The sequence below is a fragment of the Dermacentor silvarum genome, chromosome 1 (genome assembly GCF_013339745.2).
Source record: "Dermacentor silvarum isolate Dsil-2018 chromosome 1, BIME_Dsil_1.4, whole genome shotgun sequence".
Lineage (NCBI taxonomy): Eukaryota > Metazoa > Arthropoda > Arachnida > Ixodida > Ixodidae > Dermacentor > Dermacentor silvarum.
The window spans coordinates 175,189,470-175,212,822 of NC_051154.1; the positions used below are offsets into that span (position 1 = coordinate 175,189,470).

At 44.3% G+C, this 23,353-nt stretch overlaps 2 protein-coding genes across 4 annotated transcripts in view; one reads left to right on the top strand and one right to left on the bottom strand.

Moving 5' to 3' along the window:
- The window catches only part of LOC119436421 (pseudouridylate synthase TRUB2, mitochondrial), a 76,351-nt gene that overhangs the window by 46,892 nt on the left and 6,106 nt on the right, over positions 1–23,353 (top strand). The window contains exons 2-5 of one of the 3 annotated variants that reach the window (XM_049657790.1): positions 4,349–4,595; positions 7,320–7,436; positions 7,528–7,608; positions 8,254–8,397. In XM_049657790.1, coding sequence (XP_049513747.1) covers positions 4,457–4,595; positions 7,320–7,436; positions 7,528–7,608; positions 8,254–8,397 — 481 coding nt within the window. In that variant the 5' untranslated portion in view covers positions 4,349–4,456. Of the gene's footprint in view, positions 1–4,251; positions 4,596–7,319; positions 7,437–7,527; positions 7,609–8,253; positions 8,398–23,353 lie in introns of those variants that run through there. The other 2 variants (XM_037703266.2, XM_049657794.1) reach the window with 2 other exon arrangements.
- Positions 108–4,027, bottom strand: LOC119436419 (sterol carrier protein 2). Its single transcript, XM_037703263.2, has 2 exons — positions 3,805–4,027; positions 108–1,431 (listed from the first exon to the last, which is right to left on the bottom strand). The coding sequence occupies exon 2, from the start codon at positions 1,425–1,427 to the stop codon at positions 207–209; it is 1,221 nt and encodes a 406-aa protein (XP_037559191.1). The 5' UTR covers positions 1,428–1,431; positions 3,805–4,027; the 3' UTR covers positions 108–206.

Consider the following 23,353-nt stretch of genomic DNA (forward strand, 5'->3'; position numbering starts at 1 on the left):
CTCCATCCACGCGCCACCGCCGCTTCGGCGAAAACGTGTATGGAGGGGCTTTAGCCGTCGCGAACGACATGTCGGCGCTTATCAGCACAGGGCCTCACGTACAGGACAACAGTGTTAAATCTTCTTTTATTGTGCTAGCGGACTGGAGAAGAACAGCCGTGGCCCAAGTATACCGTAGCATATAGTATTTACAGTGCAGGCAGCGCTCAGAGGGCAGCCCTGGGAAAGCCGAGGCGGTACAGGGCGACCACGACCGCACCGCCCAGGCCGATGTTGTGCTGCAGCGCGACGCGGGCCCCGGGCACCTGGCGCGGGCCGGCCACGCCGCGCAACTGCCAGCAGAGCTCGGCGCACTGTGCCAAACCCGTGGCGCCAAGTGGGTGGCCCTTGGAGATGAGGCCGCCGCTCGGGTTCACCACGTACTTGCCGCCGTACGTGTTGTCGCCGCGGTCCACCAGCTCCGCCGCCTTGCCCACGGGGCAGAGGCCGAGCGCCTCGTACGCCAGCAGCTCGTTGGCTGAGAAGCAGTCGTGCAGCTCGATCACCTGCACGTCGTTGGGAGTGAGGCCCGCACGCCGGAACGCCTGCTGGGCTGCCTTGCGCGTCATGCCGAAGCCCACCATTTCGATGCAAGAGTTGTCGGCAAATGCCGACGGCAGGTCGGTGGCCATCTCCATGCTGAGCACTTCGACGGCCTGCGCCTCGAGGTGCAGCCGCCGCACCACGGCCTCGCTCACCAGAATGGCGGCCGCCGCGCCGTCCGACGTTGGGCAACACTGCAACTTGGTGAGTGGCCCAAACACCACGGGAGACTCAAGGATCTCCTCGAGCGTATGCTCGTCGCGGAACTGCGAGTTCGGGTTGTTCACCGAGTGACGGTGGTTCTTTTGGGCGATCTTGGCCAAGTGCTCGCGTGTGCTGCCGTACTTGGCCATGTGCTCCATCCCTGCAGCGCCGAACATCTGCGCAGCCATGGGCGCCGGCGCCAGGCCGTGCGTGGCAGCCAGCACCTTAGCGTGTTTCTCGACGGGGTTGGCGCGGTCACGGTACTTGGAGGTGAGCGAGCCGCGGTCCATCTTCTCGAAGCCTAGCGCCAGCACCACATCGGACAGGCCGCCCTCGACCAGCTGCTTGGCCAACAGCAGCGCCGTCGAGCCGGTCGAACAGTTGTTGTTGACGTTGTACACAGGAATGCCCGTCATCCCCAAGTCGTAGAGACAGCGCTGGCCGCATGTCGAGTCGCCGTACACGTAGCCGCAGCAGGCCTGCTGCACGTCGGCGTACTCCAGACGGCAGTCCTGCAGTGCCGCTGTCACGGCCTCCTTGGCCAATACTGGGTAGTCACGCTTCTTGTCGCCTGGCTTGGCGAACTTGGTCATGCCCACACCCACCACAAACACCCGGCGGCCGGTGCGCTCCGCTGCCATGGTCCTGCAAGGAGGCGCCCAAGAAAAGTATTGCTGCAGTGCGGGCGCGTTTTTTATTTTACAAGAAATTTAACATGTCTATCCCCCTACACAGTCAGGCAGATCCATAGCCCTGACGCAGGCTGACGGTATACTGATGACAATCTCCTCTGGCGCATTCACTGTCTCGTGCTCAGTCCCCTCGAGCGCGCCATTGTGCCTCGTTTACGAGCGTAGTTCATGACGTTTTTGTTCGGTCAAACCTCGCAACTAAGACTGCGCGGGTGGAGAGAAAACGCAAGGCGACGTCGCGGCCCGCAAATCCAGGCCAGAACGTGCCGACCTACATGTGAACCCGCCAGTCGAGTCCGCGCGCGACGGCTCATATCGGCTTCCTAGTTTCCCGGCCATCGCGGAAACGAGGGCTCTTTCGCTGCTTTCGATTTCGTCGCCGAAATGCGCATGGCCCAATGCACATGGCCTCTGACGGTAATTCACGTCCGCTCGGAAGGGCTCCGAAGCGTGAGCACGTGCTGTCGCTTATTTTGCACGCGCCCTTTGAACACCACAAAAGGACAAGCGATGCCTTAGGCAAACATTTACAATCGACAAGTGATCCTCAAACACCGCAGCGTCGCAAGCTTCGGGGACGCACTTCCAGCTTTTAAGTAATACATACACGACTTCGGCGAAGGATCGAGCGAGGACCTTAAGTACACACTTGCAGCTTTGTCAATCAAACCACACATACACACGCCTATATATTTGGCTCTGGATCAATGAAGGTGTCAAATAGCGGCATATCTAAATTTAATAATAATAATAATAAATTACCATGAACCAATCTACACAAGCAAGAAAAAGATGCACACAGCGCGAATATGTTTGCATCCAGTCAACGTATTCGTTTTGTGTTTTAATTTTATTAGCACTGTCAATGTTACTACATCTCGCTATACATTCATTCACAAAGACCTTAAGGTGTGCACAGAATCGTTATACTTGAGTGCGCTCATGAATTTCGCGCTACGATCGATGCTTCGTTACGGCCAATTGGGTATTCTGAATCAACCAGAATTCCTGTCAATATTCCGTCAACACAGAAAATACCAGCAGTTTCCCTTCTCTTCCGTCTCGCTTTTTTTATTCTTTTTATGTTGCCCAGCACTGGCGAACAAAACGCCCACAGCACACATCAGGAGACAAATCTTGACACAGCTGAACCGCTAAAGTTTTCGGAGAACGCGATTCCCGAGAAAGTTAAATTTCCTCGCGACTTCAGCACTCAGCCTGCACTTTAGGTGAACAATGTGGTGGTCGTACATGAAGGTATCCACTGCACTTCTCGATTTAAGAGCGGATGCAATGGCTGCAACGATACTTTATTTTTTATCGAATATGCGTTCCGAAAACGTTTGCGGTTGGGAGTCGGAGCCCCACGAAAACAAACCTTTATCACCGTACGGAATGATGAAATTCAGTACAATGATAGCCTGTAGGATATATATACGAGAACAACAGCATAAATCAATTCACAAAATGTTGCTACAGGTACTGCTAAAGGAAAGAAAGCAGGAGTCTTGAAAGTTAGTCTTTCCAATGCACGCACAGAATAGTGCATGCATTTATTCTTGATTTCGCCTTAGGCAGTCGACCAACAAGAAAGCAGAAAGAACCAAGGGAAAAAGCGACGCGGCATTATTTGCGTGTTTTCCTCGACAGACTCTTCCCCTGACCGCTCACTTGGGTCTGTCTGTATTGGCGGTCAATCCACGTCAATCCCTCGTGAACTTCCCAGCCCAACTTTAGGTAATATTGAAGTCAGCCCACAGAATCAAGCTTTCATGCTAGCCTTCAACGGCGACTCACCGTAACAATGTCAATGTGCCGTGTGCTCAGGTCTGCAAACTGACGGCAATGTTAATGAATGGTCAGATATATGGAAAGTCTCAACCGAAAGCATGCGCATATACGAGTTGCAAATAAGCGCAGTATCGACAGTCGTAGGGAAAATTCTAAATCGTACAGCCACCCCAGCTCATTTAGACGGACGGAGTTCCAAGAAGTGTCAGAACGATAGTAAACAATGATCCAGGCGCGAAGGGCCGCTTAACTCTACAGCTTTGTAGCTTTTCGCGTTTTACCGAGGCGAAACAAGTGTATGCCTGGGCCGCTTTTCATTCAGGTCGACGTACTCTCCAGTTCAACAACGCAATGAAACAAGCGTGTAGTACGTCACGCAAGCGAAATACTACTAGGGAAAAATCGCGAATCAAGGACACAAACAGACGCAAGCATTTGCAATCGGAGTCGAACTTTTGGCAGACGTCCACTGTAGTTTCTGATATGCCGTGAAAACAAGTTGCCGCATGATAACCCGTTGGCGTTTCGCACTCACCTCACACAGCTGCAGGGCCGCAGGATCTAGGCACTGGAGCTTGTTACGATGGTCGTTTACTTAACACCCTATCGCGGCCCTATAAGCGTAACGTTCACGTAAACGTCAGAGCGGCCGGCCAGCTAGAGAGAGATCGAAAATGGGGTTAGCGACAGACGGCCTCTGCCAGCTCGGTGATAGAGACCGAGTGAGTGAACGAGAAGAGGAGCGTATTCAGTAGCAAGGAAGGCAAGGAGCACAGAGGGGAGAGGCAGGCATAAAGGAAGAGAGAAGGTGTAAGAGGAAGAGAGCAAATATATTAATAATGAATAAAAAAACATGTAAACAATAGAAGTAGTAAAATTTCTTAAGTTTACATTTTAAAATAAAGCTAAACGTTGAAAAAAAGTTATTTTATTTGTGGACTCATACGTCACTGAGGCGAAGGCTGAAGCAACGCCTCTTCTAGCTGAAGCTGAAGACATGACTATGGCAGCGCTCTCAAGCGCAACATGCACTGATAGAGTGGCAGCATATTTTGTGGGGTTGTCACGCTTCTTTGTAGTTGTGTTGTTTTTCTGATCGCGCTTTCAAGTAGTACGCGTGGAGTCTTGCTACGCCAGGTTGTCGTATTGTTGGCGAGCCTTTGCAAGCCAACGCGGTCGACAGCGTCATGGCCAATACGTCGTTACAAACTGTGACCTACGCCCCGAAGGCTTTCCAACTGTTACGGGGCATTTTCTGCGTCTACAAGCCTGCAAATGTCACCTGCGCAGATGTGCGACGTGCTGTCATAGGGAACTTATGCCGGGGTATAGATTACTTTGCCTTATCTTGTACCGCTGTCACACGTGCACGTTTTAACGTGTGCTTGAGCCATTGCAGATCGAGTGCTACTCATTATCTTGTACCGCTGTCACACGTGCACGTTTTAACGTGTGCTTGAGCCATTGCAGATCGAGTGCATGTCATTTTCAAGCGAGGGTGAATTTTTCACGTTCCTGCTTCGATCGCGCTCGAGAAAAGCCATGCCAGTCGACTTCTATGGTGCTCTTAAGTACCCCTGTAACGGCTATTATTGCGTATAGTAGTGTACTACAGACAAGACGCATTGTTGCGCGGAGGATAAACTGTTGCTAGCTCATGTTTGACGCAAAACATTTTTGGCCACCCATTGTAAACAGTATAGCTGTTTGGCGCAACGAAAAGTGCCAGCAAATCTGCGTGGCACGGTCTCGCCAATTCTCACGTAGCCCACACTCTCGATGACTTGCACGTGACGTAACGAACGCTACATTGTTAAACCATTCACAACCTCCACTGCGCTGCTGAACATAAACAGATAACAAGCGATTTATCTTCACCGGATAGCAGCCAGGGGCTGCGTCGGAACATTTCTGTTGGGGAAGTGGAGCTTGGCATGATTTTCTCGCAAGAGGGTGGTGATATTTTTGATGTTCATTGCCCAAATTTCAGAATCTGACATGCAAAATGTTTACCAAGTCAGATATTTTAAGTAGTTTAAATCCTCAAGGGAGATCTACAGCACTCTTCGAACATGGATGGACATATGTACATCTGTGAGCAAAAGTATACGGACCAGGGATTGTGCAATAAAACTCATTTTCTCCTCTGTCTATGAATGCAACTTGAAATTAAAGACTGCAGTCCAAACTTGGCATTACAAATTTTCTAGTGCACTCGTCAGTTTCCGTTTATGCATGTTAATTACGAAGAAATTCTGTTTTTTTCGGCGACCCTGTGGTCCGTATGCTTTTGCTCACGGGTGTACATGTACAACACAAACGTGTCTACTGAAGATTAACATTTCTTTGTTAGCATGTGCACCATGAAATTGATATTCAAATCTGAGCGGTTTCGGGAGTGTAACTGGCACCAAAATGTAAAGCACTGTACTGAGAAAATTTTGTTTAGCACAGGTACATGGGAAAGAAGATGGAATACACAAGATGGAGCGCTCTGTCTTATGTATTCTTTGTTCTTTCTCTTGTACTTGCACTAAACAAACCATTTTATTAGTAATAGCATACCAACAAGCCCAAACCGTCAGGGTGTAAATCCCCATTCTTGCTTTTATTCACACTGCTTATTGTTTGCTCCACCTAAACTTTTATTCATTTCTTGGTGTTGATGACCTGCTTTCCTCGAAATTAAACATGCTGGGTATAATACCGTCAGTATGTGGTTTCTCACCGCAGAAAAGGAATAATGAATAATACATACATCAATAATGAATAACGTCATTTAATTTGAGATATATATACATCCTCTACAGTCGGAAGACACCAACCTGCACAGATGTTGTGATTGGTGCTAACAAATTGATGCCTTCAGCTAAACAAATTTAAATTAAATTTTGCTTTAGCTTGCCAGTTTTTGCCCCCCAAGCAAGCTACCTAAGTAAAAAGGCTACTAAGACGAAGAAAGCTACCAAGGAAAAATGTGCACACAGACCCTCGCTTAATTCTGCGTTAAAGTCGTTTGACAATAATTGGTGTCATATTTTGAAAAATTATGGCTATAAAGCAAAAGTATAGGCTTAAGATTAAATCTATCATAATGGGTATTTTATTCACAGGGATACAGAGGCAAAAAATGATTTACCACTAGACGGGAGTGCTTATAGCTTGAGACTCCTGCACTGACTACGAGCAATGACAGTCCTACTAGGCTGTATTTAATGTTCCTTGCAATATTCCAAATTGGAATTCAATGCCATCCCTGTACTACTGTTACCAGTACTTTTCTGTTTCTGGACTGTCACTTGTGTGCCCATAACAGGTGGGATTCCTCGAACATTTGTTCCTACTATAATGCTGCCCACTGCTTTCAGTTATGTTGATTTTAAAGTCCTTTGTAAAGCTTCACCTGTGTAGAGATAAAGCATCACTGTGGTGAATGCACTAGAGGTGGCCAAAGCATCAACAAGGAGGTGGCAAAGGTGCCATTCTTTGAGTTTATTGTCTTTCCTTACAAGTGCAGGCATAGTGAGAGCTGCTATGGAAATTGCATGTTTTAAAGCATGTCTGCTTTGTGTTAAAGCCAGGCTCAGCTGATGTTATCACCACAAAAAGTTGACACTTTTTTTGTGGTGAGAGAGAATGAAACTCTGGTAAGAAATGTTGAGGCTGATTTGGTGCACATTTGTATCAAAAAAGAGAATAGGGCCATGGATGGGACAAATAGAAGGCGGCATACAGAGCGGTGTGCTCTGTGCGCAAGCTCGTTTCCTTCCCTCTGCCACACTGTTACCCCCCTCTATAAGTTAAATCGTTTAGGCTCTAACTGCAACCAGCACAAAGATGAAGTATTGCAGAATGTGGATGGCAGTCAAAGAGCCATAATTTTTTATTTTTCTAAGCTTTCTCAAGTTACCGTTAATATGTATGAACATCTGCTGTAGCTGTGTATCACATTTATCTCTGCTATCCGTATCACAGGCTTATATTGTGATTTTCGAGTATCTTCAGTATACATTAACATATAAAGCCATCTATGGCGTTGTTACTTTTCAGACCTTAATGAAATGGATGTGCGACCCCCAACAGACTATGTTACTATCGAAGGGTCTGTGTCCAATAGTGTGGAACTTACTGTTAAGTCTTCCCCAAGTTTTGCAGACCATCCTCTTGGTAAGTAAGCTTTGCAATCAATATTCAGGTTGTCGTCACTTGCTCTGGTAGTCATCTCATCTTTTTCCACCATTTTGTCTCATTTCTGTAGTTGTAGGCTCTCGGTACCAACCTCAAGATTTTAACATGGCCTGCGGTGTAAACCTTGGAAAATATACCTCTGGGGTGTTGTGTAAGTAGCCACATTGTGAAGCCTTTTACCCTCCTCTACAGCACCTCCCATAAACACAGGTTTCCCCTCTACAAAGCAAATCGTTCAGGTGCTAACCGCAGCCAGCGCAAACATGAAGTGTTCAGAATGTCGATGGCAGTCAAAGAGCCAGAATTTTTTATTTTTTCGTTTTATTCTCAGTATTAAAAAATTAATGTGCTGCCATTTATCCGTTATAGATCTGCTTGGTTACAGTATGTGCCAAAATAGTGCTTTATGTTTTTGCTTTGCATTACATTTTGAGGTTGGTTCCAGTTTGACACCTTGGTTTATATGATTGTTGTGCAGTATATGATAGCTGTGCAGTTTTTTTGGTTTACAACAATGTGATTCATAACGTCGGGAATTAGCTGCAATTAAAAAAAAAAAAACTATTGTTCTTTCAGGTCGCCAGGTATTTGAATCTGTTCCAAGATGCTGCTGCACTGTGTGCTATTCATCCAGTTTGAAGTTTTGTAGGCCCTTTTTGTGTTCTATGTGAAGAGTACAAACAAATCTAATAGTGATTGGTGTGTCAGGATCTGTTTATCACTGTAGAGACTTGACTAGAACTTTACTCAGTCTTTTATTACTTGCCTAAAAAAAGCAAAATACTTTTTATTTCAGTAATGAGGGTCCATGGAGGCTACCACAAGATGAAAAAGCTCTGTCATTCTAACCAGCTTCGTACTTATGAACTCCGAGGAGAATTCGGAAAGGCATCAGATACGCACACACCACTTTCAAAGATTGTTGAAAAGGCAACGTATCGTAAGTCACAACATCCTCTTCCACCTTGTTTATAAAATTTCAGTGGTAAATGCATAAAAATGTACAACACTTTTTGCGTTCATTCTGTGCCTTGTAGGTGACATGCTTTGAGGATACATTCCTTAGATGAACTTGCAGCACAGGTATTAAAGGGCAACTTCAACAAAATGTTGGATTGTGTAAAAATCCTAGATTTTTTTGTAAGCACAGAGCACTGTCATTGCAAGCGTTTACATTTGCAGTGAGACTGTATGTGTCACAAAAAGCTCACATAAATAGATGTTTTGTGAAACTAGAACGGAAAAATATGCTGCCATTACCACATGCCAGAAATGCTGCAGAACCAGAATTGTTGAGAACCAGAATGGTGCCTGGGCATGACCTGCAAGATCAGGTGGCACCCGTGATGTGCTGAAGATCTTGGAGGCCATGCTGTGAGATTTATGTCAAATCTGCTAACCACCAGGTGCCGGTGTTGTCTACTTAGGCTGTTAGTAAGAAAATTAGACATTTGCCAGCCTTGCAGTTTTGCCAGGATTGCTTCAATAGTATACACTACTCATTTATAATCAGTTTACCCAAACTCATAGTATTTTGTTGCACTTGGCCTTTATTTAAGAAAATTCAGAATGAAAAACACTAGTTGGCTACTACAATATGATAAGTGCAAACACCACTATAAACATGCGATGGTAGAATAGTATCTAACTGAGCTACCGTATTTGCTCAAAAATAGGAGAAACATGAATATAAGGTATATTCGATTAGCCTGCACCGCCTGAAATAGTTCACGAGGTGCTGCATCCTGCCATTCATTTCTGCGGTGCAGCAATGGCGCCCGCTGAACCACGCTGTTCGGTTCAAAAGGTGCAGGGTTGGTTCATGATTTTGCTGCACCCACTCCACTGTCAGTGCCGCCTTTGTGCAGATGTACAGGTACGCAGCAGACGACATAGCACACGAGCGCAAGCACCGTTAAAACCCTGCTTATGCACGTCTGATGTATCTGTGCAAGTGTGGTGTGTATTTATGCACCAGAAGCCGATCATACCTGGAGTTCAGGACCTCTCAAACTTACGCACTCCGTGCACATTAGTCAGACATAACATAATGCCTGCATCTGCACCTTGGCATTCGTTTCGAGTGTCGCGCTGTGCCTGCACCGCAGAAATCGAGCTGCACAATTTCTGAACTTCTCGTGAACCGCCGTGAACTGGTTCACTAGTTCGACTCCTATATATTGTAAGTCGATGAGAAATTTAAAAATATAATTCCAACATAGGTCAACCCATATCTGTTTTAAAGAACGATAAACATTGAGCATGACAAACCTTTACCGTAAGCTTGGCCACTAAATCTCGCTAGTCGATGCCACAAGCTGCATCCTCGTCAAACTACCAGAAAAGTCGTGCTGGTTGGATGCTTCGCAGGTGTCCTCGGCACCACAAACAAAGTCGTCCTCATTGTTGTTGAGTACGTTAGATATGCAGCGTTTCTTAAAGCCAGTCTGGATAATCTCAAGACTGGCCTTACGGCCAGCGCGCCGGTGGAACCTGGTTAGCTTGATGCTTTTGATAGTTTTGTTCACAAGCATAGGTCGAGATTCTGTTGCCACGAAAATAAGTTGATAGCTGATTTTGGGTAACATTTTCGAAAAAAAAAGCTTTGACTTGCATTCAATTAAATGCTTTATGCCAGGCTGCATAGCAAAAAGTGGCCTTGGCCATGTCCTGTACAGGCCTTAAACTGTGTATCTCAAGCAAAGTTGTACATGTTTGTGTTTCTTTCCGTGAGTCAGCCCAGCCTTCAATATTCAAGCCTTGCTTAGTGGTACTTGGTATTGCTTGTCATACAGCAAGTGGAAACCATAGCTGCATAAATGTTCTACCATTTCAAGGCAAACACTGTTTCACACTGTTTGAACTGGTTGACACTGCACATACTCCTGATAACAAAGCATGATTACAATAGCAAAACAAATGTAAATTTTACTGTTCTACATTACTATGTTCTATCATTTACACATGTTTATGACCAATATAGAAGCTGTAAGCTATAACAGAAAAGAACAGAATGTGCAAACCCAACAGGAGTTACGAAACAATTTTGAGGGTTGTACAGAAATGTATTGATCCGGTAGCAGAAGTTCTTGAGAATATACAGGGCCAATTTGAAGTGCTCTGTGTCAGCTGTGTGATTTATAAGCATATCTTAAAGATTTCACACTGCTGCCTATTAAATGGACACCTGTATATGAGTTTTCTCCCAGCACTACTCATCCTACTAATTATGGGTTTGTGGTGTCACTCTGGCAGGTGACCTAATTGGCTTTCAATGTAGGGTCATATCTGTAATAGTACTTATAAGATGGCAGTGCACAAACGTTTATTTTTTAGTAGTATTGTAAAAGTAATTTGTTAACCTCATAATAATAAAAACACAAAGATAATAAATGAAGAGCATTCTTCAAAGCAATGCACACTTCCAGCTGAGGATGAGGACTGTCTGCAGCAGCTGCTATGGGTAAGTGTGCATTTGTGCTCACCTGTGTGGTGGTGGTGATGATATTGCTGCAGGCAGGGTTAGCCTGGCAGACCTGGCTGTGCAAGGAGAGGATGTGTGCAAGGAAAGGTAGTGCAACAGATAACTTATTCAAGAAAGTTGGGCCCTATGGAAGACTCGTTGTGATGGGTTGTAGCAAGAAAGAATTCAGCAAAGGTTCAGATTAATGTTATGGTTATAACTGCCTGCGAAGCATAGGAGTGATTATCTCACAATAACGTGCCGTTCAGTCCCCTAGAAAAAAACATTAGGTGCCATGACATTTCTCAAAAGTTTCAGCAATCGCATAGTTTATGCAGAACACATAAATTGGCTATCTTCTCAAGAACTGGCCTTGCATGCATTTGCCATGCTGTGGCTCATCAGTGCTGTGTTTTATCTTGGCCTGAAAAATTATGATGAGCGAGCTTGCATCACTGTAGAAGATGTGTGAAATGAGTGCTCTGTAAGGTATGCATGCTATAGAAGACATGAGTACTGCGTGCAATTTTCACCACTAAACCACCACGGCCACCATAGAACAACAACAAAAAACACCGCATATCCACGGGGTGAATGATGATGAGTGACGAAGCTCCGGAGGGAATCATCGATAAACCGTGAATCTTCCGTGTAATTCGCCCAGTCTCGCCGCACTAAATCGAACGATTGACTTCCATCAATGACACGCGCCATATGTGACGTCATTCCTATTTTATAACAGCGCCGTTCATTATAATTGCACCATCTCCCGCTTAAGGGGACGCTAGCACAAACGCGTTAGAAACGTGCAGTACTCTAAGGGGAAGAGGCCACAGCGTCTTACGCAGCCGTTTACACATGCCGGAACGTTCACCGCGTTTGCCGACGCCATCAGCGCTTATGAATACGGGGGTAAGGCTCCACAGCGTCTTACACCAGCTTCTTACACGGGCCGTAACGCACTAGCACAAACGCGTTAGAAACGCGCAGTCTTTCGTTAATGTTGGGTATTTATTGCCATCGTGGTGCGTCTGTCCATGTGCGCTTCGTGGCGTAGTGGTTAGCGCCACGCGTTCAGAAGCGAGGGGTCCCTGGTTCGATTCCGCTACGGACACAATTTTTTGAATTTTTTTTTCTCATAAAAGTAGACGTGGCTACCTACTACTACTACTACTTCTACTACTACTACTACTAATACTGCAGAGGAGGGACAGACCCACACCCTAAGGAGCTTCGCCCCTAAAAAAAACACGTCTTGCTACACCAGTTGTCACTTGTATCCGGGGTCAACCATATGAAGACAATGTCCAGTGTCTGAAGTGCTCCGCTCCTGCATATGTTGCGGATGCCCACCATCTACTTTGGATGTGCCCTGGGACAAAGACAGTCTGTGAAAATATACTTAGGTGTGTGAAGTTGAGAAGTGACCACCCTGAAGACTATGAACGCTGGCTCATGGACAATACATTTCAAAAGTCGCTTTTGTAGTAGCTGCATGAAATGGGCTTCCATGCTTATATGTGATTCCATTCAGGCATTATGTTGCGTGACACCTCCCCCCCCCCACACACACACACACAAAAGTGAATGAACCATAGCAACAAGTGCAGGAATGCACCAGTTTGTATAGACTAAAAGTAAGTGACACCAATGATGTTAGCCGATGTATTGCTTTAGGTGGAACAGAGTCATAGCTGCATGGAATGCAAGTTGAGGAGCCCTCGTAGGCAATGGCTTGAGGAAGGGTAATTTTGATCACATATTAGAGTGATTAAATAGCCAAGTTCATAAAATTTCTGTGAGGTAACTTTGCTTTAGGGCTACATCCATTGTTTAAACCAGTAAAAACAACCTTTGAGGAATATGTTAGGTACAAAGGGAATTCACGCGATCCAGCTCTTAGGCCCGAGTGAGAGATGAGAGACGTCACAAGAATAACAAAAAAAAATTCCTGGACACGTGGCACAGTTTACTTTACTCAAATTTGTTTCATTTACCTTGCTAGAACTACCCAAACTAAAGAAGAGAAATAGTTCTGTGCACAGTAAAACATTTTCTTTGGTGAGTTGGTACATAACTGAGAAGGAAAAGTAGTAGCCCGAAAGAAGTTGGAAGTAACCTGTGTACTCGTCTCGTCCTTGTTCCTTTCGTTCTACTGTTTTTCCTTCTCAGTTCTATGCAGATCACAATGCTTGCAACATTTTATGGTGGTGATATTCTTGCATGCAGCAGATATTTCTTTCCAAACATAAATGTAAATTATGCTTTATGCATTAAAAATTTGCTCTATACTTGGCATGAAATGATGTGCACTTGTGTACTCATGTGAACAAAGTATTTTTTGACTACGTAACCTATTAAGAATCTTCACCAATTTGTGCCCAGCTGTCCACATTGCTACATTTCTTAAAAAAGCTAAAAATCTTTCCATGAAAAGCAGGCAGCTAAAATTCCAGAAGTGCAGCCTGATATTGGAGCTAAGAGCACCATAGTGCGCCCATCTATTGTAGCTTGTATGTCAAGGCTGCAGGGAACTCTGCTTTTCACATCCAGTTGTGGTCAAGAAACTTGTGTGTTTGGCTGTTCATGGAGATGCATAAGCAGTCAAACCTCAGTATAGCAAGTTGTACTTGCAGTGAATCATTAACTTAAACATTATGCTGAGGTTTTTGTTTCAGCAGTAAATATTACTTCACGGGTTCTTAGAACAGTCCTGGTGGATAGCATAATCTCAGTACGCATTCATGGACACAATCCCGCAAGAAACTCAGCTAATAATTACGGGATGACAAGCACCGTCATGTGCAGCAGAAAACACATAGAGAGTAGAACTTTGGCATGGACTGTGCCTACTACTGGTAGCAGCCGCCATCATAACTTGCCAATGCTAGGCTTCATTCTAGGCTGCTAAAAAATTTGTTAACAATGATGGAGTAAATTGCGAGGCCAAGGTTCTTCGTAATGCTGTTCACTATAGGTCTCTTCAATTTGGTTGTACTTTCTGAACCAGTTCTCGACAGTGCTATGCACCAGTGCTATGCGACAGTGCTATGCCAGTTAACATTACCACCGTGGTTGCTTAGTGACTATGGTGTTGGGCTGCTAAGCACGAGGTCGCGGGATCGAATCCCGGCCACTGCAGCCCCATTTCAAGGGAGGCAAAATGCGAAAACACCCGTGTACTTAGGTTTAGGTGCACGTTAAAGACCCCCAGGTGGTCCAAATTATTCCAGAGTCCCCCACTATGGCGTGCCTCATAATCAGATCGTGGTTTTGGCTCATAAAACCTCGTAATCTAATACCAGTTCACATTGTGTGAGTGCAGTGTGGCACCTGTCTCCACCCAAAGCAGCTCTGTCTGCTGTGAGTAGTTAAGCCTTTTCAATGAATGTCCAAATTGTAATGCAAAGGGTAGTTTGTTTTCATTATCACATTAAGCTTTAGCATGGAACTACTATGTGGTGGCAGCAAAGTGGTGGCCATAGATGTAACATTTGTTAAAAAACATGGAGGAAAGAAACAAAACAGGAGAGGCCCTGATGTCAGATTTTTGAAGCCGGAAGTGCAGCCATGTTGGTGTGCCATCTGTCTTTGCGCCTCCAATCAGGGGTTCCGCAGCTCGCCGGAGCAGATGGGCGCGAACTTTGAACTTGCATTGTTACGAGCCGCCAGAACTGTGTGCTGCCGACGCGCGTCAGAACAAAGCCTACAAAACTTCTGTAGCAGTTTTAGTGAAGCAGACGCACTCCTACGTTTTTCCGTGGCATGTTGAAGACGACGAAGACCCGCACCGTGATTGCTTGAGTGTATCTGTTGCTGGCCGACACACACACTCACAGACCCAAAACACAACTTTCAAGCTTACACACCACTCTCCTAAGTCAGCTTTTCTCACAAACAAAAGGTGCTGCGAGAAAGACGCTGGCGGGAAAATTGTATCTCACTTTTCAGAGACCAAGAGCAGCAGCGAAAGCTTCAGGAGCGTGGTTGCTATGGCAACGTTGACATTTGGGGTACCCGTCCCAGTGTTCCTTTGCAAAAAACAGCACGTGACTTCCGCCACACTTTTTCCAATACATCCATACTGGCCGGGGCCGCTCCTGGGTTTCCTTCCTCCATGGTTAAAAAACAATGAAGAGAAACCCATTTGAATGAAAGAAATTAGCAAGAATAAGCCCATACCAATGTGTCCTGACAACCATCAGTGCATAAAACTTGTAACTTGCTTCCTAGCACCAGCTAGACTGATTGTTGTAAACCAAAGTGGGTGACATTTCCATTCAGGCACCACTAATCAATTTACACTGCACCATATCCTTTGCTACGAAGAGCTTGCATGATGCGTGCGCTTCCAAAGTAGTGAGCGCAAGAGATCCGTAGGACTCCTGCACAATGTGAAGTCAAAGAGCGTGATGCAGGTGGCATGTGGCTGCACTGTTAAGTCAAGGACAAAAGTGCTGCACTCCCTGAAGTAGTTTAGAAAGTGCAGCCAACCTGCAGAGACCAGATGGTGGTTCGCAATAGCAATGACAAAATGCAATAACAGCAGGCCAACATGCCAAGGTGCTCAAAAACTCATTTCCATTTAGAATTTTTCAGTTTTTTGACTGGCTACTGATGTGTTTGGGAGCATATCTGGGCACAGGTCAGCAGAATAAATGGAGCTCACTCACAAAGTATATTTATTGCTTGAGTGCCACTCGGACTCAGACTCACCAGAATTCTACTCAGCCTGTCCCACTTGAACTCAAACTCACCACCAAAGTTCTACTCAGCCAAGCTCACTCGGACTTGTGCTCGCGGAGACGAGACCACACTTATGCCACCTGAGCTACGAGCAAGAATCCATGTGAACCCCATCCCACGTCATATGAACCCTCACTTCCACGTGAAACGGTGACAAGCCCGAGCAGCCATCCTGCGCAAGAGGCAGGAGGACGCAGACACCTACTTTACTGACGCGGGCTTATACCCCCTAGGTGAGACAGCGACTCTTACTTATTCGGCTGTCGTGACGAACCGAGGGAGACCGATCGTAGCAGCGTCCGTACGCACGACTTCAAGTGCCACGGCGGAATCCGCGGCCATAGCCCTAGCCATCCGAGACGCTGAGGCAAAGAGCCAGTCGGCTTATTGTATAGCATTGTATAGCAGCTGTCTCAGCTCTTTGTTCACTCAAAGATTCTTGTTGGCTTTTGGAAATTTGATCAAATGACTGTGAAAGCTTCTCTTTTGCTCTTTTAGGCCGGCGCACTGACTGCATACTTGCAACAACTTATTATTTTTTAGGAGCAGTATTTGCAGATTTGGTGTGTTTGCTACGTGGTCAATTTCATGTTGCAGCTTTGCCATGGTGGAAGTAATGTCAAATGTGTGAGTGCAGTTTGACATACTGAATGGTGGCAAAGGACCAGCCATATGTAGATTTTGTTCTGCCATGCGGTTTCAGTTTCACAATTGAAGATGTTCAGATTGTCCACGTGACATTAGTTGTAGTGAATCAAATGATGTGTCTGAAGCATTATCCTAAAATCTTGCTTTAGGAGTCCTTCAGTTCCAGTTGTGTAGCCAGACAGGCTGCCTTCGAAAATACATAAAAAAGCTCACTGAGGAATTGAGAGTCAAGGGAAGCAAGGAAATTATGTGGAGCCTTTACATGATGGATTGATACCAAAAGCTAAGTCAAGCTGTTCCTTTTACAGGGAACAGCTCCTGGCAGAATTTTTTCTAGCTGTTCAGGCCCATTTTGGTGACATCGCAGTGAAAGCTAACATTGGGATAGTGTGCTTGCTTTTACATCAAGAGACACAGGTACAGTACAGCTATTAAAAAATGCTGCATAGTTTTGCCTGTCTGAGCTGACATGCACTTTCACTCTCAGGGGAAGTCAAAGTTTAATTCTATGTGTCAGTGAAGATATATGTTCATGGAGAAACTAGGCGTGGTGTCTAAACTGGCTTCAGTAGCCAGGTTTTGCAGAATCTCTGTGAATGCGAATATTATCAGGACTGTTCTTTCTGTTGCTTTTAATTTCAAAAGGTGACATCATGTTCCACAACAAGTGATGCACATCTAAGCTGGTGTTCAGAGGAACACGCAATGGAGATGCAGCACTTGCACAACCTGACATAAAAATATGATGCTAGTTAGATGAAATGGTGTATGACATTAACATTTATACTTGCAAAGTGCCATGAATCTCATTTTCTCATGAATTACCTTGATAAGCATCAGACAAATTTTTACCCTTCATTTTTTTCCGCTTTTCATGCCCCCCAAAAAAAGAAAGCTTTTGCCATCCCCCCACCCCCCCCCCCAGACCCTCGCATTTCTACAAACGGGTACATCCAGTGCTGTTTCCATATGGGCATGATAGATGGTGAAGTGGTGCATTCTGTCCACTCGGTTGTTGGTGTTTTTTTTTTTTTTTTCCCCCTCACTTGGCAGAAACATTTGCATGTAAAAGCATTTGTGCAAATTATGAGTGCACTGTTTGGTGATGTTTCTCTCTTCTTTTCTTGTCACACCAACTCGAGGTACACACATTCGGTGCCTGTGGACATTGTTAAATTGAAACTGCGGAACAAAATTGCTTGTTAGTGAAAAAGTGTCAACACATTTTCAAAAGGCATCACATCAAATAGCAACCAGGGGCATTAGAATCTGAGTGCGAAGGACATGCAGCAAAATGTTGTTTTACAACACAAATGTATGTTGGCTCGTGAGTGCTAAGTGAATGCAGCATGAGCACTTAAGCGTACAGTGAACATTTCGTCCAGGAACGTGAAGTGGAGCATTGTCAATACACAATAACAGGTGGCTTGGAGTGTGAGTGGACACTTGCTTAAAAACATGAATTGAAGCAGCATAGATGGGCAGTGAGGAAACAGCACCGGAACTGAACCATGTTGTGTACAAGTGCAAAGTACATTGAGAAATACTTCGTGCAGAACAAGTTCAGTCCTGCAGCGTTGATACACCATTGACACACTACACAGGTGCATAATGTGTGTGATAAACTCTGGTTTTGGTAAGCCATGTTTACAGTGTTGGAACAACACATGTTTACATTGAGTGAGGCATTTCCCAATGAAAATGTGTTCAACACTGTCATGTGCTCTACTTGCAAAGAGTCTCTAAACAAGAACAGCGTTCCTTGCAAACATTAAAAAAAAAAGCTTTGCTTAAACCAGTTTCCACAGTGTGTGGGATCTGCATTAATTTTCACTAACATATACTTTCCTTTATTCTTGACCATGCAATCAGAGCTTTTGTAGGTCTGCACCATCCTCTGTGTTGCTAACAGCAATGGTTGTCAGTTTTCAACATACTTTCTTAGAAACCGTTATCACATGCTAAATGCAAACAGCAGTGTTTGTCTTGACTGTGCAACAACTAGCACTTGTGGCGAAATATTTTTTTTTTTCACCCACAGGCCACTTTCAGTTGGTATTTAATGCATTTGTGACCCAACAATAAAAAATTAATTGCTTCACACTAACTCGGACATTACTGCATTTCAAGAATCGATTTCAGGTGCCACGAGTGTTTTAGTAGAAATGTAAGTCGCTCCTTTCAAAATGGTAAACCACATAGTTTGTTCATTGGCAATATTTTTGCATTTTAGTATAAATTATAAGTGCATACCAAAGTGCACAGTTTCCCAATTTTTAATGTCAGATTAGCATCATACGTATAAATAAAAGCCATTATGAGTGGCATTGTTAGAATACACAAGTATAAATGATGCATAGTGCAATCCACATATCACAGCACAACATATATTGCTTATAATGATTGGCCACTTCAGCACTATAATTTAAAAATGAAATGCATATAATGATGCATTAATTGTATGTATACTGCCCACAGTGATTAACTCCTGGCTTCTGAAACATTGTCTTCTGGGAAAGCTTGGCATCACATTAAGGTATATATAGTGAAATTACCCTATGCAAATAATGTTGATATGAATTGGAGTCATTATGGACAGACCCCAAGAGCAATTTGGAATTGGGATGGTTGCTTTACGCAGGCCAAATGACTGCCATGAACATACATGTGATGACTGTATGTGATACACAGTCTCATCATCAGGCTTCACCTGCCACACAGCCAAAATGGATTTCTTATTTCTGTAGCTTGACAAGTGCTCACCAGTCCCCATTGCAAATTTTGTTTGCACACTGGAAGTTGTTGGGTGCCTTCATGAAGCATCATACTGCAAGAATTATTCAAATCGGTTCACTATCAGAGGAGATAAGAGAAATTTTGCATTGCCATGCTGCCAGTAGGCAAGTTTCACTGCCAAAATAGACACTCACTCCTTCTGCCTTCAACTAGTGTCCGCAAGAGACTTTTCTTCCCTGCCTTCACCCATAACAGAGCTAAAAGACTGCAGCATGTTTACGTCGCAAGCTTCGCCTCCTATTTTTTTTTCTTCTCTTCCTCTCTTTGCTGTGTGGCGCATTCCCAGAGGGCAGTATTGTGCATTCTGCATTAGATTATTTACCAAGGTCACATGTCATAATTGGTGACGTTGCAGGCAGTGTGTTTTATGCTGAGGTATCTGTGCGTGTGACCTTGACTTTTTGGCTGGAAGCGGCCTGCCTCAGAAAAAAAGGGCTGCACGGACTTCTGTTTGAAATTTTGACTGTTTTCAAGCCATGCAGCTGCTTGATACTTTACAGACATAATTGCCACTGCATGATATATGCGTCATGCTTGTATGTTTACAATTATGAAACTCATTGAGGGGCTCTTTAATGGTGCCCTGGAACAAATTTTGAACAAGGTAAATAAACCTGTCCAGTCATTAGACGGTGTTGTCATGAACACTTCAGCAGGATATCATTCCTGTAGGCACTAAAGGGAGCCTGCAATTTAGCTATAAAGACCACCTGCCATCAAGTTCTTGACATGTGTACCTCATTTGATGTAATTTCATGTAACGGTCAACGAGACATGATGGCTATACATGATGGCTATTTGCTGGATTTTTCTACATGTCACAACTAATCAGTGCCTTTGGCAAGAGCAAAAACATCCTTGGCTATGCCATTATAGGTGACTTTGTTAAATCGAAATTTTAAATGTCCTTCATCTCAAAAATTGCTAAAAGGGAATTTTATTTTAGCATTTCTAGTTTTGTATGACAGTTGTCTGCTGAAATTGTGACTCCTCCACTAGAGCAGACACTGGTGTCATAGCTGAAGTTAGCCTTCTTGTCTAGCCTGTGTATTTGCATGCTTCAATGCATTCTGCATACACCTCTGAATTATGTGCAAGCATTGTAGAAAAGTCTCTGCACAGGCCGAAGTGCTGTCATTTTTAAGATTGATCATACCCTTATGGATGCCATAGGGAACTTATTCCAGGGATAAGGGGAAGGACTAACCACTACATTGTTTCTGGCTAATTCCCTCACTGTCTACTCTGACCAATGAGGTTGTGCATGCACCAATGCCACGCAGATGGACCTGCAAAGACTCAGGTGCTCATAAGTTCTCCACCATGGGGGACCAATTGTGGCTTTCGAACAAAAAATTTCCTTTAATTCTGGGGAGTTCCATGCTTGCATTCCACCTGTAGGAGCTGTGGCGTTATCATCACATGGTGCTGTTCCCTTGCACTGGAGAGATGGACCTGAAGTCCTCTGCACATTAGTTTAGTTGGCCACATTTTCATTTGTGGTTGAGTGAAACAAAGGTGAAGGTTAGGAATGTGGTGTGCTGACTATCGTATTTAAGGGGAGATGTTGGTCGTAAAATTGCATTTTTATTTTAAAAATAATTTTTTCAGATTCTATTTGCAAAGTTATGCCTCCACATTCTGTTTGCATGTGCAAAAAAATCACGGCATTTCACCAATCAGAAAACTGCAAAACATTATTCTAATTAAGGCATAGTAGCTGTAGGGGCTTCATTTTTCTATTCATGCTCTACTGATGAGGCTCACAGCCACAAATTCTACATAGATTGTGATCTTTCCTGGTGTAACAACAAGCGAGCACTAGCCCTGGCATAATCGGCACCAGCTCATGCTTCACTTTTCACCAGAGCTCAGGTTAAGCCTATGCTTCCTATAAAAGAGAGGCTGACAAGTTAAAAACTGTTGTTTTGCTGTGTTCAGGGCAAATGCCGAAATGCAGCTGAGTCTCTCAATAGCAAGATTTGGTTGCTGTGCCTCAAAGCAAGATTTGCTTCATGCACTATTGTGGAGACGGCCACTTCTAAAGCCATGCTATGGTTCAACAAAGGCCACAAATGCTTTGAGGAGGTTCCACAGGAGTTGGGCATTCTTCCAACTCGGAATCTCCCTGAGCAATGAGAGAGACCAGGAAAGACCAGTGAATAAACAAAAGAATCTCTGAAACACAGACAGCTGAAGCTAAATCTTGTCACTGCAGTGCAGTAAGGAAAGCTCGCCTGGAGGAGGAAGCCCGCCTGGTACCCTCGCAAAGGTTCTGAGGGTGCCACTTACCCAGCAGGATAATTGTGAAGCTTTACACTGCAATAGGAACCGGCATGTTTGGAAACTTTCATCTTCATTTTTCTGTTTTCAGTCTTGCGCTGTTTTTACTTATTTGTGCACACAAATTCTTGCAATTAATGCAACTCAATCTCAGCCAAATTTTGCATGCACATGCACAATGCACAAGGATGTGTAGAATTCAAGTATTTAAGTTTTACAGTAAATTACAGCAATTTTAATCATGTATATTTAAGGCAACCAATAATCAATGTTCTTGATAACTACACTCAAGCTTAAACATTTTTCCTTTAAATAATAAAGCTAAAAGAATATAATTTTGGAGCTTATTTGAAATTATTTGTTTATAAGGAGTAATGTAGGGCTTTTTTATAACACACTCCTAGCCCTGGTATGAAGCTCAAGCCTTGCACAAGAGACCCTGCTATTCCAATTTCTAGAGATCACAGACAAACAGCCAGATAAAATATTTAGAAAATAAAATTATATTCAAAAATAGGAGTATGAACTCAATATTGTGTATAAATTCCATCCGATCAGCTTTATTACGAAAATAGATCTCTGGAGCGCATCTTATATGAACCAGAGTAGGTCAACAGCTGCACCGAAGCCTGTCAAAACAAAACTGTAAGGTGGGGCACCCATTCCGTCACTTTAATGGACCAAGAGTTCTCCATTATGTGATCTGCCCAATTCCACTTCTTTATCTCAGCTAGAATATCATCTACTTGTTTATGTTCTGTAGTCTGTACTGCTACTTGTCATTTTGTGTTGCCGTGCTAGCTGCATGGTCTTTAGCTTACTGTCAAGTTCATATGTTATTCTCCATGTTTCAGCCATTTGGGTTAGTACAGGAAGAATACTGGCATGAAAAAGCAGTTGAGGGCAGCAAATGATCACAAAATTTACAAACATTTGAAAGACTTGCGTAGTGCATAACAAGGTTTATCGGACCCGCCGTGGTGGCTTAGCGGCTATGGTGTTGCGCTGCTAACCACGAGGTTGCGGGATCAAATCCTGGCCACGGTGGCCACATATCAATGAGGGCGAAATGCAATTAACGCCCATGTCCCGTGCATTGGAGGCATGTTAAAGAACCCCAGGTGGTCAAAATTAATCCAGGGTCCCCCACTATGGGGTGCCTCATAATCAAATCATGGTTTTGGCATGTAAAATCCCAGAATTTTTTTTTAACAAGGTATCAGACATCTTTAGGAGACTCTAGGAAGAACCTTCATCCTGAAGTAAACTTAGGTTGGCTGCATGACAATGAAGCTGGTGGCCCCATGTGGTGGCAAGTAACAAGTACTTTCATGCCAGTACTATGACCTCTATGTTTGCACAGCACAGCATGGGCCCTTTGTTCTGCTGCTTGACCTTGGTGATTATGCATGAACCAAAGATCAGCAAGATGATGGACATAGTATCACAAGCATCCCTCCACAGCCACCAATGCAATGACAGTTACAAAAAGGCAGAGACTTACCCGCGTATTCTAAAACATTTCTCCAGTCAGCCCTCCACCTCGACTCGAGAAAGTAGATGGCAGTGCGGCCCTTCAACAGAAGGGGTCGCTGCTCTTCATTGATAATCCAAGACAATTTTTGAGAACATAGCGCTTCTTTCAGTCAAGGGGCAGTGCTGTGCTCAACCCAGTTGAGTGGAGGAAAAGCTTCGAGTGAAGGATCGTTTGAGAATACCAGGCTTAATCCCATATTCTGGATTGTTCCTCCACTAGACACAGCTTGTCAATTCAAGAAGGTGGATGGCAGCGCCGCCCTTCTACTGAAATGATCACTGTGGTTCAGTGATGCTCTACATCAAGTTCTGAGCGAACATTTTGTAATCAGGTGATCTCGGCGTCTACTTGAATGAAAGTATGTTTCTTAAGCAACTCCTCAAAAAAGTTTTGACTTTCATTGGGGAGAGATCCATGGGGTTG

Excerpts from the sequence above, each read along its gene's own strand:
- LOC119436419 (XM_037703263.2), bottom strand. The coding sequence starts at position 1,427 with ATGGCAGCGGAGCGCACCGGCCGCCGGGTGTTTGTGGTGGGTGTGGGC.